The following is a 14,463-nucleotide window of genomic DNA, read 5'->3' on the forward strand; positions in this document are numbered from 1 at the left end:
TGTCTTTGTCCGAGATAAAATTACAAATTGTAAAAATACTTTATTTCTACATAAATCTACTGGTTCATCGATAGGCGCGGTTAAAAAAAAATCACGTGCGGGGCGGGACAAATGGAGACAGAAGCGGGGCTATTAGCACAGGAATTTGCAGAATCAGGAGCATGTAAATATAAGGAATAACTGTCTTATTTTTTGGATTCATGACGATGATCAATCGATTGGCTTGCGTGATAATTTTATGCATAAACGCCTTCGGCGTTTATGCAAATCATCACGCAAGCCACTCGATTGATCACATCATGAATCCAAAAAATAAGACAGTTATTCCTTAAATATACTCATAAATATGAGATTCTTATGTCTTTGTCACGAATTCTGATTCATTAAAAAATATTTATTTATAAAACAAAAATATTAGCCTGTTTTCAGTAATTTTCTATTATTAACCTACTTTTCCTTATTTGACCTTGTAATTTGTTAACATATATATGTAAATATTTGGTACAATATTAACGAATTCCATATAAAGAAAAATAAAACAACAGTGCATATATAGGGAAGTAATTTTAATATTTTGTCAACCCTTTATGTAGTCTTTAGTGATATACTTTTATGATGTGGTTGTGATTCAAAGGCATGCTATATAGATCAATACTTGAAAGTAAATTCACCTTTTTATGGTAGGGGTGTGTGTGTGCATTTTAATCTATTTAAGCAAAATTGAGGTAGATTTTTAATTTATAATATTTCTTTGACATACTTGAAAAGTACACAATTTTCTCTTTATTTCGTTCACGCAGAACCATGTAAAATGACGTAAATAGTTTTGATTTCATTTGAATATTTGTTCAATATCTTAATTTTAAAATGGAACATAATTTACAGATCTAACACAAATGTTATATATATGCTCTAAGACCGGGGAGGGACTTGGTGAAATGATCACTGGACTGTTAAATAAGCCTTGCTCTTACATTCATACTTTCTGGATTTGATTCCAATTATTGCAACTTTGATGTACTATTAATTTATCTACAGGGAAAAGTAAATTGAATATTTATGAAAAAAAAGATAGATAATATGCCTGAAAGCATGGCTAAAGATATCTAAAACCAAGGTGTTTCATCACTAAGACATATGAGAGTTAATTCCCCTTTCCTGCCTTATTACACTTATTAAAACAATAATAAGCTCACTTGAATCGCGAATTTTGTCTCTCAATATTGTATTAAGCCTCACTGCAGAGCAGCAAACTGCATGAGAATAGCAGTGTTGAGCTGTTATTGGAGCGATGATTATTTCCTATATCACCTCCCATGCCTTCGAATCTCGTTAAGGCGCCTAACTTTGAGTCCTGACGCAGTACCTATTGATTTTTCCTTTATTCGTCATTTATTTGAATTAGATCGTGTTTCATATTTCACACGACACGCGATAACTTTATTACGACAAATCAGTGTCTATGAATTTCAAATTACTGCAAATGACCAACGAATTGCTTTCACGCGGTATAACCAATGTCCTATGCAACATTCGCTTCTGTTGTATACGGCATATTACGCTGTAGAAGTGTAAAACATTTTTCAGGCTAATTCTTCAAAACGAGAAATTCCGTGGTTTTTATCGTTATGTATTGCATTTGGAGGTAATTTCGCGTGTTAGATGACATTTAAGAAAAGTAAGGAGGAAGCAACATGGTTAACGATACTAATGAGGCTTAGTTATAAAATGAATTGTGCATATAAATGAAATTCAAAATAAAATTTATAAGAAAAATATTTAATACTTTTCATTTCTTCAGCATGTGCAAAATAATTTATTTGGCTTTTTTTTCTTCAAAATTTACAATATGGATAAAATTTTATTCTTGGCGTCTTTACTTTTTTATTTCTTTCTTTTTTATTTCTTTCTTTTCGTGTGTATAAGGTTTACTATATTAATAATTTTGCCAGACTTGCGCATTTCTGACCTCTACCTTTGCAAATAAAAACATTAAATAAAGATCAGGACGAAATAAAGCCCTGGAAGGCATTTTAGGGATTTTCTTACACACTAATTCTTCCGTTCCAGTCCCATTCATGTATTGTTTTGCCTCTGGGCACTGCTCTTTTATTTTTGGACTATAATTATACCTTTTTACCTAAAGAAAATTTCGTGATTTTAACACCTTTTTAAAAGTAAGAATTATGAAAAGTCAAAATATTTTTAAACTGGTCTAGAGTATCTTAAATCAGATAAGAAATACGTGTATATAAAATTATAAGCGTGTAGTTGAGGAATTTTTCACTACATGTGTAATTTATGAAATAAGAGAAAAAAATCATTATTCAGAAAAATGGCTTCTAAACTATTTGTTATGAAAGTTATTTAATTTATTTGTTTATTCTTACCCTTTCATGACGATGACACCATTTAAAAAACCACAAGCTGTTTCAGGAACAAGGAGACGTTCTTATTTCAGTAATAATGATAAAACAAGAAAGTCAAATCTCTCTCTCTCTCTCTCATATATATGGCTTCAATTTTTTTATTACCTGAAGCGAAATTTACTCTCACCAAAAATATAATTTCAATTCCAGACTTTATTCAAACAAAAGTACCTAAACATTGAAACATTATGATTTACATCACCAAAGCTAAATTTCCCCTAAAACAACAGCAAAAATAGTGAACTAGTTCAGATGAACTTAATCAAAACAAACGAAATAAAAAGATATTAAAGTGCTTTAACCTAGAGCTGGAAGGCAAATTTCTAAACTCCTCGAAGGCAAATACTAGCATGCATCTAAACATTCTTCATAATATACGCGAGCTTTTTGCCCCTGGTTATTCTGAGCCTATAACAATGCCCTACAGATATCTTGGTTTTTACTTAATGTCTGAATATGAACGAAGAGGTCTTAGTTTTAATTTTCTCCTACAATACACTCATCAGGAAAGAAAGAAAATTCAAGATTGTACTGCGTACGTGGCACAGGCTTTGCTTTATCTAAACCCGAAACAGTCACTTAAGAATTCTTAAATTTCTTCAAAGGGAAGGATTAATTATTTTTAATTATTTTGATTTGAATATTATTGGACTTTAAAAATAATGTAAGTATATTTCCTTTATTTTCATAGTTTCAAAGCTATAATTTTTATTTATTGCATTACCCATGATTTGAAATGATTTTTAATGCAATTTACCCAGTAAGAATGTATATTGTTGAGTTATAGATTTATTTCTTTGTAATTAAGAGTGAGATTGTTTTTTGGCTGATGAAACCTTTAACAAACAAAGGATTTCAGATAGCCCAGTTGTTTACAGTGTTTGCTTCATGACTGTACATCAGTATTTTCATTTTTATCGGTGAAGATACACTGTAAAATGCTATTTTCAATATCAATCAATATCAACTTTTCCAAAACATTTTTATTTTAGTCTTTATATATTAAAGTATTTATGACAGAAGCACAAAAGCTTGTTGTTTTTTGGGGGGAGGGAATACGTCACACTTGAAACAAATTTTCTTGTTCTTTTTAGCATATAATTGCATGTTTAATTCTTTTTTCCCGTATAATTTATGTACTTCGGTTGCATGTTTTATTTTCCTTCTTTAGAATACAATATATATAAAAAAGAAAATACTACTAATAATAATAAGACCAAATAAAAAATATATCCAAATACTGATTTTTCTGAATATGCTGTAAAAAAGTTTTCAGTATATTTAAAGTTTAATGAAACAAATATTTTAGTGGAAATTTAGTAAAATGTATATATATATATCGATAATATTTTGAGAAGTTGCAACAGTAAATGAAAATAATTATATATATTCTCTGTGAGACTGGGTTTTTTTTTTTTTTTGTTGTTGTTGTTATCTTACGGGTATAATAAACAAACAACTTTAAATAATAAATTATGAAAAAGTCATATGCGTGTAATATTGTTAAAATCATACGCCGTTATCCTTTAAATTTCAAAAGTAACTGTAGTTAAATGATTTGCATCCTCATTAAACATCCTCATACACACTCTGCATGTTAATGATAATTAATATTTCTTATTTTTGTGTAGACAGCCTTGGTTTTATCCTAAACTTTCTGCATTATCAATGAATATTCATAAAGTTAATTTTTGTTTCAAATTGAGTCAACTAGCAAGTGTTCTAAAGATAAAGTATTATAACGTCATCTACCGAAATCCTTTCGTTCATTTCACCTTCAAAATAAGTCACTAAACACAGTCATTTGTAGTTTTGTATATTTTAATTTAATTTCATGAATTCCTTGACCGCTTGTACAATGTAATATTCTTTATATGTACTCCAAAGTGGAAAATTTCCTCATTCACACACTTTTACACTTGGTTACACATGAACATCGTCCTTATTCACACAATTTTGATCACAAGACAATGGCGGTAAGGAATGCAGTAGTGACGTACATGTCGTCTGGAATTAATATGTAAATCACACACACACACACACTCTCTCTCTCTCCCTCAATAACGAGTATTTCCTCAAAATATTTACACAAAATAATAGCATCAATAATATGTTATAGGTAAACATACATCTTGTGAGATTCATTAAAATAAAAACAGGAGACTAGAACCATTAACTTAATGCTCGTTCATATCATTATAATGCTAAATCTTAAACATAATGAAAAATAAAGACCAGTACAGTATTGCAGCAGATATCTTCAGATATGAAGTCAACTAATACAGATCAAGTCCATATATATATATGTTTCTTGTTTTGATTTTTCTTTCTTTATAAGTCAGTCAGTAAATTGTTACAATTGTCTGCTGCGACATAAGTATCTCTCAAAGGAAATATAACGTGAACAAAAACACAAGGTGATAAATCGCTCTTGCTGTGTCCTTTTGTGTCGCTGATCTCAAGACGTGTTTTAGAAAATTTATTGCCTGAAGAACATTTCCTTTGTTTTAGAAAGACAGATGGATTTCTCATGAAATTCGTTACATCTAATCTTAATCTATATGTATATAATGACCCTGATAATTTGAACAAAATGTATGCCTCAATGGCTCTTTACTACAAAGTCGACCAAATGAGACTCTAGTCATATAAAACTGATTCTTCTGCCAGGAATCAGTCAGCACTTTTGATATAGACTGCGTCCGTCCATTGTGCCGCCTGCATAAACACACGACAATCATTCTCGCCGGTTTTCATCTTTTTCCGAGAGTTTAGGTTTTACACCATTTTCCATCTGCTGGCCTTGCACCTGGGCAGTTCCTGTCGAGTAGGATTTGTCCAATATTTTCAACATTTCATTAAGATAGGCCTGCACGGCCGTCAGAGATGCCACTACGGCTGGCGATCCAAAACCATGAGTAATTAAACTAAAATGAGTTAAATGTCTCTGAATCCCTGGCTCCAGAATAGGTTGTGGTCTCGTGTTGCCGAGCGGAGAGCGGTCTTGGTTCAACAAGTCCATGAATTCCTTCAGGATTTGTCTGAAACAAAAAACATGGTTTAGGAACAATCTGCTACATTGTTGAAAATGTTTATTTCCTGATATGACAGTTGAACATTTATTGTCGTTAAGTTATGACATTTTGTCGACTGCTTACTTTGTGGCTAAGATCATGTTTTTGCGGGCCATCTGATCTGTGGGGTCGCTGCTATACTGTCTGGCGTTATACTCAGCACACTGGCGAGCGGGGAATTCAGTCTCACAAAGATAGCCATAGTCACGGGCAAGACGAACAGACTCACCTACAAATAGTAATAACAAACAATTGAACAACACTGCCATACAATTCAGACTCACCTACAAACAGTAATAACAAACAATTGAACAACACTGCCATGTAATTGTGTAATATTGCTTTATTTCTGGGTTAAATTTCCCTATTTTTGTCATCGATCTAATACATTAAAACAATTTTTTTCTTTCAATGTGGCGTTGTATCATGAATAAAGTCATACAAATATTATTCCCGAAATGGAAAAAAAATAGTTTTGTTTGAAAATTTTCTAATGCTTTAAAAAAAGTATCTTTTAAAGCAGAGGACCATAACGAATTCAATGTGACGTTAGGGACGGTCTCCGGATATCCTGCTTAGGATGACAAGTGAAAGCCAAGAAAAACACCGAAACAATATCGAGGAAAATTGTTAGAAAACGCAAAGGGCCGAACAGGTGACCTAGAAACTATGTAACAGGTTTAATATGTAGGTAGAACTGCTGTCCAAGCAATGTGACAGGACTTAGACGCAGGGCTGATTGATGAGCGCTTGACAGTTAATGACTGTTAGGAATTCCGGACCCTCTCCCTCTCTCTGATTTAACCAGTGTATTCTAATCTATAATATATATAAATTTGTACTGCTTATATATCAGCTATAAACTCTAAAATGAAAAGAATCCTTTGTTTTGTACTATTACCTTTTTTGTAAAACAGTGACGTTTGGGCCCAATGGGCCGGGGGTTCAAATTATACCATTTCTTTTTGTATTTATAAATGTAACACATGTCACTATAATAAACAAATTACTTACTTACTCTAATATGGCAACAGTTTTTTTTTTTTTTTATCAGAAATGACATTGTTGTTCAGGAATTTAACAATCTTTTTGTTTTGTCATTCTTTTTCTCTCCCTCGTCTCTATTTATTTTTATTTAAAAAGGGATGGACAGATGGACAAAGATTTCTTTTGAAGATCATGTCACATTCTATTTATGTTTAAAATCGTGTTGGTTTTCTTTGGAATGCGAGGATAAAAGTTGTGGTAATGAACTTCCTTATTTGAATATTTACGGAGACAGACAAGAATTGAACTTTAAAATTATAAATTTTGACATTTACCTGAATATTGATTTAATGAAAAGGCAATATGAATGTTTCATAGAAGGAGATAGTATCAATATTATAAATTTCTATTTGTAGCAAATAAAAAGACACACACACACACATTCTGCATTTAAAATAGGTGATCAGCCCGAACGGTGTGTTCTCTATCTAAATTCATCATGCATGTCCGCAAATGAAAGCGACTTGTAGTCTTATGTTTTGGCAAGACTTTGTACAAGGGTCACCAAGTCTGTCTTGTCTATGGGCTTATTCTCTTAAATTGATATATCATTCTTTGTGATATTGCTTGAAAATGCACTATCAAGTAAAATTTATGCTATATTTAGACACTTATTTCAATATTGTTATCTTTTTGATTTTTTTCTTATATTCATAAAAAAAGTTAATATTAATTCTTCATTATTTTTTATAGAAAAAAAAATTAATTTACTTGTTAATTTTTCAACCCAAAACTGTCAAATCTATTATCAATACATGTAATTCTCAATGAAGGAAAGACGGCCACCGAAAGATACAATAGAGACGCCATTTCTAAATTTGGATAAAGACTGTAAATTAATGGTTATTTTATTATTTTTTTTTTTACCGAATGGTGATCACCAAAGCTTACAGATGATCATTGGTTTGGTAAACACATGGGTGTATCATCTGTTACTCGGGAAACAGATGAAAGGCCAAATAGCTGCCATCAATTTCATTAGATCATCTCTATATATCATTTGGACAATTTTATGACTTCATGGTTTTATCGATATTCGGAGGCCAGCTCAGGGACCAGGCTAATTTGAGGTATCGTTTCTATATATGTTGGAGATTGTTTGAAACAAATTACCAGAAAGCTGAATCTAATATCTCACTTCTGATTATACTTTAATTAATTATACAAAAACAATGTTTTATTCATTAAAAAAAAATTCTTTATGTACGTAGAATTCAGGTTCTTGGAATAGAGACTTGAACTTATCCATTTGTTTTTTCACAAATAACTGGAACTAAAAATCAATGCTTTCAAGAATAACAAAAATTTACCAACAGAGAATTGAAAGAATATATAATGATCATTTCAAAAAAATAATTAATAAGGTTATCAGTCATCTAAAAAAACAGTTTCAATAATTCAGTTACCATGTATTAATTTCACCGAAAACAAAGCCTTTATTAAGCACATTTTACACAAAGTTTTATTTAAAGAGAATTCATATCAATGCATTAATAAAACTGAAATAGATCAATGCACTTTCAAAACATTTTTGTCGCTCTGAAAATTGCTTCCAGACATCCAAGCCAAAATATATTTTTATTTTTATATTCTTGATTGCCTGATATTTAGGCAATTTGATATTTATCTAATGTAAATATAAAATATATATATATATAAACCATGAAAAATTAATGTAGCTTTGTGCTCACCTTCTACTAGTGACGTCAGAAGCGTGACGTTAGCGGCCTTCCTGCGTCCTGCCGGAAGACTAAGTCCTATCTTGTCTAATTTGTCTCTCAGCGATCGTCCACCATTTTTGGATTTTGCTCTGCAAAATTTAAAAAAAAAAGGATTTACTCTTTTGTAAAATTATAATAGACATGAACATACTTTGCCCATTCAAATATTTTATGATTTTTCATCGTTTGTTATTTATTACATGTAATCGTCATCAGGAAAATATTTTGTTAACATGTTTAAAATTTGAAACCAGATTCTGTTTCATTAAAATTTGAAAATATTGAAACATTTTAAACCCTGGGAACGTATATTTTATCCACAGATTTAATCGCCTAGAGGGTTTTCAAACAAGGAAACAGCCAAAGAGGTTTTTAAAATTTATGAACTAAAAGAGTTTACAAACATTTAAATGAACGAAATATACACCGTGCATGAACACTCCTGTTCATACTACTGTAAAGTCACTTTGACAACTAGAAAGCTTAATTCTATTTTGTACAAACCTACGAAAAAGCATTTACTCAAGTTAATTACAATGGATTAAATAGATCTCCATCGAACAATTTTAATCTGGTGTATTAACACAAAGTAAGATCATTAATAACTCAACTTGTCAAGAGCACTTAAAATTGATTTAGAAGTTTATCCTACGTAAGTGTTTATCTTCCCTATATCATGGTTAAAATTTCAATACGACATTTTAAAGCAAAAGTCTTAATATTAATTATAATATCAATCATAAATTCAAAGGGTAACAAATGCTAAACTTTCCTATTTGTCCTTTTTTTAAAAAAAAACCTGAAAGTCTCACATGTATACTTTTAATGGGAATTAAAAATAAAAAGTGTTAAGGTTAGCATTGAATTTAAGGGACAGGTGACAATATGGAAATCGGTGGGTTATTTAAAGATTAAGATGTGTTCTGAAGATAATTGTTTGTAAATTCGTTCCCTGTTGAAAACGTTATTGTTCCTTATGAATGCGCCATAGCTGAGATTCTAAAAGAAGCTTGATATGATGATACATCAGGCTGCAGCACTCCGCTGCGATAAACACATCGAGGACTCTTAATTGGTAGCGTCTAACCGTCTTTGATGCTATTTGTGAACCCTCCTTCTTCATGAAAAAACAGTAGGAGGACACTTGTCAAAGGAAACGGGGGCAAAAATTTGCATCTGTTATTATACCCACTTTATAAATCGCTTACCTTCGGAGCACCCCGCCCAGTAGTGATGCGTTGAGGCATTCCGGTGGGGACAATCGTCTCTGGACCTCTGCGACCGTCACCTTGTATTTTGAGGTACTGCTGAGGAGGGACAGTCGGCCGGGAACTGAACAGAAGACATCCCCCGGTGAGGTGATCCCTGAAATCACCAAATCTTTACTGTTGTCATTTTTGGGTCTGATGCCTGAAGAAAAAGTATCAATTCTCTTATCAATTTTTGATATTTTGTAAATCTGTTGACGACGGCATTTGGACAATAATAAGGAATAGTTGTTCCAGTGTAGGTTTATGATAGAATCACTATCCCTGATTGAAACTGTGAACAGTCTGAGGTTGATTGAAACCTTTAAGTTATAATGTTGGATTTTCAAGCTGCTTTATCGAGAACATTTTGTATGAACATTACAGAACGCATTCTGGTGTGTAATCTCAGTTTATTAAATAACTGCTCTTAGCTCATTATCTGTGTGTTGAGCAAAGACAGATTTCATCAAACTCCCGAGAAACTGATGAAATTAGGTTCTACCCTTTCCCAAGCAGTTCTTTGTAATATAAACGTAATTGGAGGAAATTTCATTAAGACAACCGCGAATGTTTGTCCGTATTTGGTTAAAAGGAACACATAGGAACATCACAATTCGTCACGAGAGAGAGAGAGAGAGAGAGAGAGAGAGAGAGAACATGGGAACATTTAGAAATCATTGAGAGAGAGACAGTCAGAGAGAGAGAGAGAGAGAGGTCTTTCCAACTATGACAAAAGAAGTTCTAGAGCAATTGGTCGTGTCTTAAAATCTCAATTAGAAAAATTCATCACTTGCTATTTTAAGAAAAATAATGTGAGAACTACTTGAGTTGGAAGTAAATGTAAATGTAGTCGGGTTGTTAGTCACTTGATAATAAATGACAGAGAAATGGTGGTTAGAGCAAAGAATTAAAAACATTTCAATTCATTATAGAAGAAAAATGAAGGACAATATGTAAGAGAGATTCACTTCTAAGTGTAAGATCGAAATAAATGGCATCTAAGACATTTAATTCCATATCCCGTCCAATTTCGTACTGGTTGGAGAGAGCTATAGATCTTTATTTACTTTTAAATAGATCGTGAAATGCTACTTTAATTCATAGGTGGGCCTTAACAAAATACCCTGAGAGTTTGTAGAGGTGATATAAGGAGTATCTGTGTCATATTGTACTATACAAATGGCCCATGCATCTTCGTCCTTCCTTCTGTCTTGAAAGATTTCAATTTCACTTGTCATTTTAATGTTCAGTTTTGAATGTAATGGTTTTATGTCATTTGCATACTATTTTGCATGAAGCTGGTTAATTCATTCTGAATGAGGGCTTGTCAGAATTAAGATGTAATATACATCATTATCTTGTTCCCCACACTTTTCTACCTTTCAGGGTTTTTTTTTCTAGATATGATCAACAATTACATCCTTCGCAAATTCAAGTGATAAATACACTGGAATCTAATTTATATGAAAATGTTTTTTGAAACTTCAGAACCCAGGTACCCAATATCGCCAGCATTCAGACATCTATCAACCGAAACACCCCATAACGCCTCCGACACACAAAGCAAGGTCGAATTAACAACTTAATATTCCTAATGTAAGATGGATTATTCTATGTCAGTCTACGAATTTTTTTCTTAAATATAGACATTTCTTAACAAGTTTCTTTGATATTCATGAACTTTTTTGGGGGAGGGGGAGGGGGTGTTAATTCACACAGGTTTTGTGAACTACCAATGCCTTCAATAGAGTATTTGTGCACTCATTCATGTTAAATTTGTATTTTACTTGATATTAATTATGATGACTTATAACGTTTACAAAATCAATAGGCCTATAATGATTGCTTACATTTATTTAGTTATCTCCCCTTAGAGGCAAAGAGGGCGTTAAATATATATGAATGAATTCGGTGGCTTTTCAATTCAGGTCATCATAGTATTTGTGTGTATTGTTAAAAAGGTTGTGAATGAATGCACAATGAAAGAGTGACAATGTTGCCTAAAGGAACAATTTCTCTGTCTGAATATATCTACTTCAGATTTCACAATGGAAGTGTGGCGGTGTACTTTACGCAGACCCTAAGGGCCAATGGTTGTATTGCTTCCGCATAGCAGCATGGAGTCATATGAAATAGTAAACAAACCCGCGAAAAAGGACTGTCACGGAGAAACAAACAGTATTGACTGTATATTGATTGAGAAAGAAACAAATTTCATTCTTTTCTTGATCTAAGGAAAGGGGAGGTTACTACAATCAGATAGAACAAATAAAAAAAAACTATTCGTCTAAGTAACAGTTATTTTCCTGTTTTCACAAATATCAAGTCAAGGATGTTTTCATAAAATTTCGGAATAATATAATTTGCATTGCGTTGTCTGGATCCTCTCTTTTACTTTTTGATGACACTCGTTTTGTCAGAATTTGAAGCCGTGATTGACGTTTACAGTTCTCCCTTTGTTATCTTGCTCAACAACAGTGATTAATTTTACCGAACACTATTCTACCATGTAGAAAAATATTTCCTTTCTTCCTCAAATCTTTAACCACAAAGTGTCTAAGAAAATTTTTCTCAAGATTTCAGAAAACCATGTAATATCCATCTACTTAGTCATGTGGAGAAATATCAAAGAACGGTTACTTATTACCATTCAAGCAATGACCAAAAAAAATTTTCAAAATATTTTTAGGTTACATATATTTCTGTTTGAATTAAATTCATCTTATAATAAACCTCAAACAAAATTATGTTCATTTCTACACAAGATAAAAAATGTCTAGGAGAACATTTGAGAAAATCGCCATTTCTTGAAATGAAAAGTACTCACCCTTTCTGATGACCCCATTGTGGTCGGTAGATATGTAGTTACCGGATTCATCTATTGCCCCCTGTGATAAGAAAATAAACGAGCATTAAATAAAACTATTGTAAACAATGCTCACATGATTTAAAAAACCATATAACAACATAAAACAAGAAAACCCCAATTTGCTTGTTTTATTGCTTGGTTGTGTTCGAATTGAAAACAAATTCTGTCCCCCGAGAAAAATAAAGATCCAAGTGGCAAGGACTGTGTAGTTCTTAATTCCCTGTTTATTAGGCCGTCGCCAAGAGTCAATTAATTAAAGTAAGGAAAAATGAAAGCTGGGCCAAAAAAGTCCGTTTCTGCTGTTGTCATGGAAACAGTAGGATAAATGTCAGTGAAAATGATAGACGTATTGGGGATGATTTGTCACTCGGGTCGATCTGTGCGAGTACACTATCCATCATGTTGATTCAACATACATAATCATGTGTCTCGCAAATACAGCCAATAAGATTTTTGTTACTTGTTTTTACAAAAGATAATGCAACAGGCTGAAAATATATCTGAAGTATACATTTTCATTGATTTTTTTTTTTCAAAACCTGTTTCATTCTCTTTGTGACAATGCTAGAGTAGATATATTATGAATTACATCTTCAAAGCGGCGACACAGATATATTCGAATTCTGCAGACAAAATACCACACCCTCTACCTAAAAGCAGATTTGACCCAGCACTATTAGTTGTCCTTTTTAACTTCATTTAATTTTCTGTTTTTGAAAATGTTTATTGAATTAACATTGATATTAAAAAGTCATAATATTTAATGGCTTTAAATTCTGGTTGTTCATGAGAGGAAGATAAAGTAGGTCGTTACTGACCATAGTCATTTTTCTCTGTTATGCAAGAACTTAGAAGGTCATGTTAAGATGATAGGTCAAACGTCCATTTAATATCACTGAATCAGTGGACGGTAATGGTACCCATTGTCCGTTTGTGGTTTGAAATTTGAAGCTGTGGTCATTCTGCTCCTAGTACACATTGAGGACTGGAAAATTTTAAAAGGCAAATTTTATTTCTGTGCTTTAATGCGTTGATAACGAAAATAAAAGCGTCAATATCTAAAAAATTTAAAATAACCCACACAAAAAAATGTAGTCATATTCTTCGAAAGGGTTAGTGCGTCAGAACTGGAAACCGTACAAAGACAGTAGTTAAGAAATCAGTTTTTCCAATAAGGGCTTACTTTGTTAGAGAAAGTAGAAAGGTCCTGGTCAATCAATAGGGACCTGACTGAAAATTAGGCCCCTAGGCATCTCTCTACAAATAAGGTGGCAGTGATGATGGCCAAAGAGCCGGCGAACAAAATCTTAGCTAATTTCAAAAGTTCATTCTTTCAAGAAATCTGATTTCGATTATACACGTGATCGCTTTATATTTTTTCCATGGTATAGTTATCATGCTCAGGTTCAGATAACTTTACGTGTACGAGTACATTGATTGATACGTGTACATGTATTTACACATGTAAAAAAAATTCCTATACTAGTACACAAAATATACATGTGAATACATAAACATAGATGCAACTATTGTATACAAAAAAAAAAAAATTCTTAAACACGGTCCTGAATTTCAAATTTTCTTTTTCTTTCTATTCATAATTCATGATTCATCTTTAATCGAACTGTATTTCTAGACTGGACCAAATTTGTATTTCTCCCATATTGTTGAGGTGTAAAAGCATATTAACATGCTTCCCGCCACTTAAAAAAAACAGCTGTAGACCAGTAAGCGCCATCTATTATCACCGGTACTTGAAATACTTTTATCACTTCAAACACTTGAGAATAAAATGTAAAAAGAGTAATTTAAACAAATTTTATGGATTAAAATGCTTTCTATCACGCCACGTTATTTTTAGGGATGGCATTGAACAGATTCTATGTAGTATAGTTGTGAAAGCGCTGTGTTACAGACCGTGGACTTTTCAAGATCAAAGGAAACTCTTAAAATACTGGCATTTATCTTATTCTTACATAAAAAAAAACAAAAGAGAAAAAAACAAGTTTTTCAGTATTAATCTATTTTCCAGAATTAAAGTAGCTGATTTTCTTTGCTGGTTGAGAGGGAAGG

General features: G+C 32.2%; 1 protein-coding gene across 5 annotated transcripts in view; it reads right to left on the reverse strand.

Annotated features, from left to right (window-relative positions):
• Nucleotides 1-4,232: 4,232 nt before the first annotated feature.
• LOC133175060 (transcription factor AP-2-epsilon-like) overlaps nt 4,233-14,463 on the reverse strand; it is a 57,372-nt gene continuing 47,141 nt past the window's right edge. For all 5 annotated transcript variants that reach the window (XM_061310168.1, XM_061310170.1, XM_061310169.1 and 2 more), the window contains 5 exons: nt 12,349-12,409; nt 9,480-9,681; nt 8,242-8,360; nt 5,588-5,732; nt 4,233-5,470 (listed from right to left, as the gene is read on the reverse strand). In XM_061310168.1, coding sequence (XP_061166152.1) covers nt 5,167-5,470; nt 5,588-5,732; nt 8,242-8,360; nt 9,480-9,681; nt 12,349-12,409 — 831 coding nt within the window. In that variant the 3' untranslated portion in view covers nt 4,233-5,166. The remainder of the gene's footprint in view (nt 5,471-5,587; nt 5,733-8,241; nt 8,361-9,479; nt 9,682-12,348; nt 12,410-14,463) is intronic.

This window comes from Saccostrea echinata, unplaced genomic scaffold (assembly GCF_033153115.1).
Source record: "Saccostrea echinata isolate AGI-Se365-2 ecotype Australia unplaced genomic scaffold, CSIRO_AGI_Sech_v1 ptg000060l, whole genome shotgun sequence".
In the NCBI taxonomy this organism is placed as follows: Eukaryota; Metazoa; Mollusca; class Bivalvia; order Ostreida; family Ostreidae; genus Saccostrea; species Saccostrea echinata.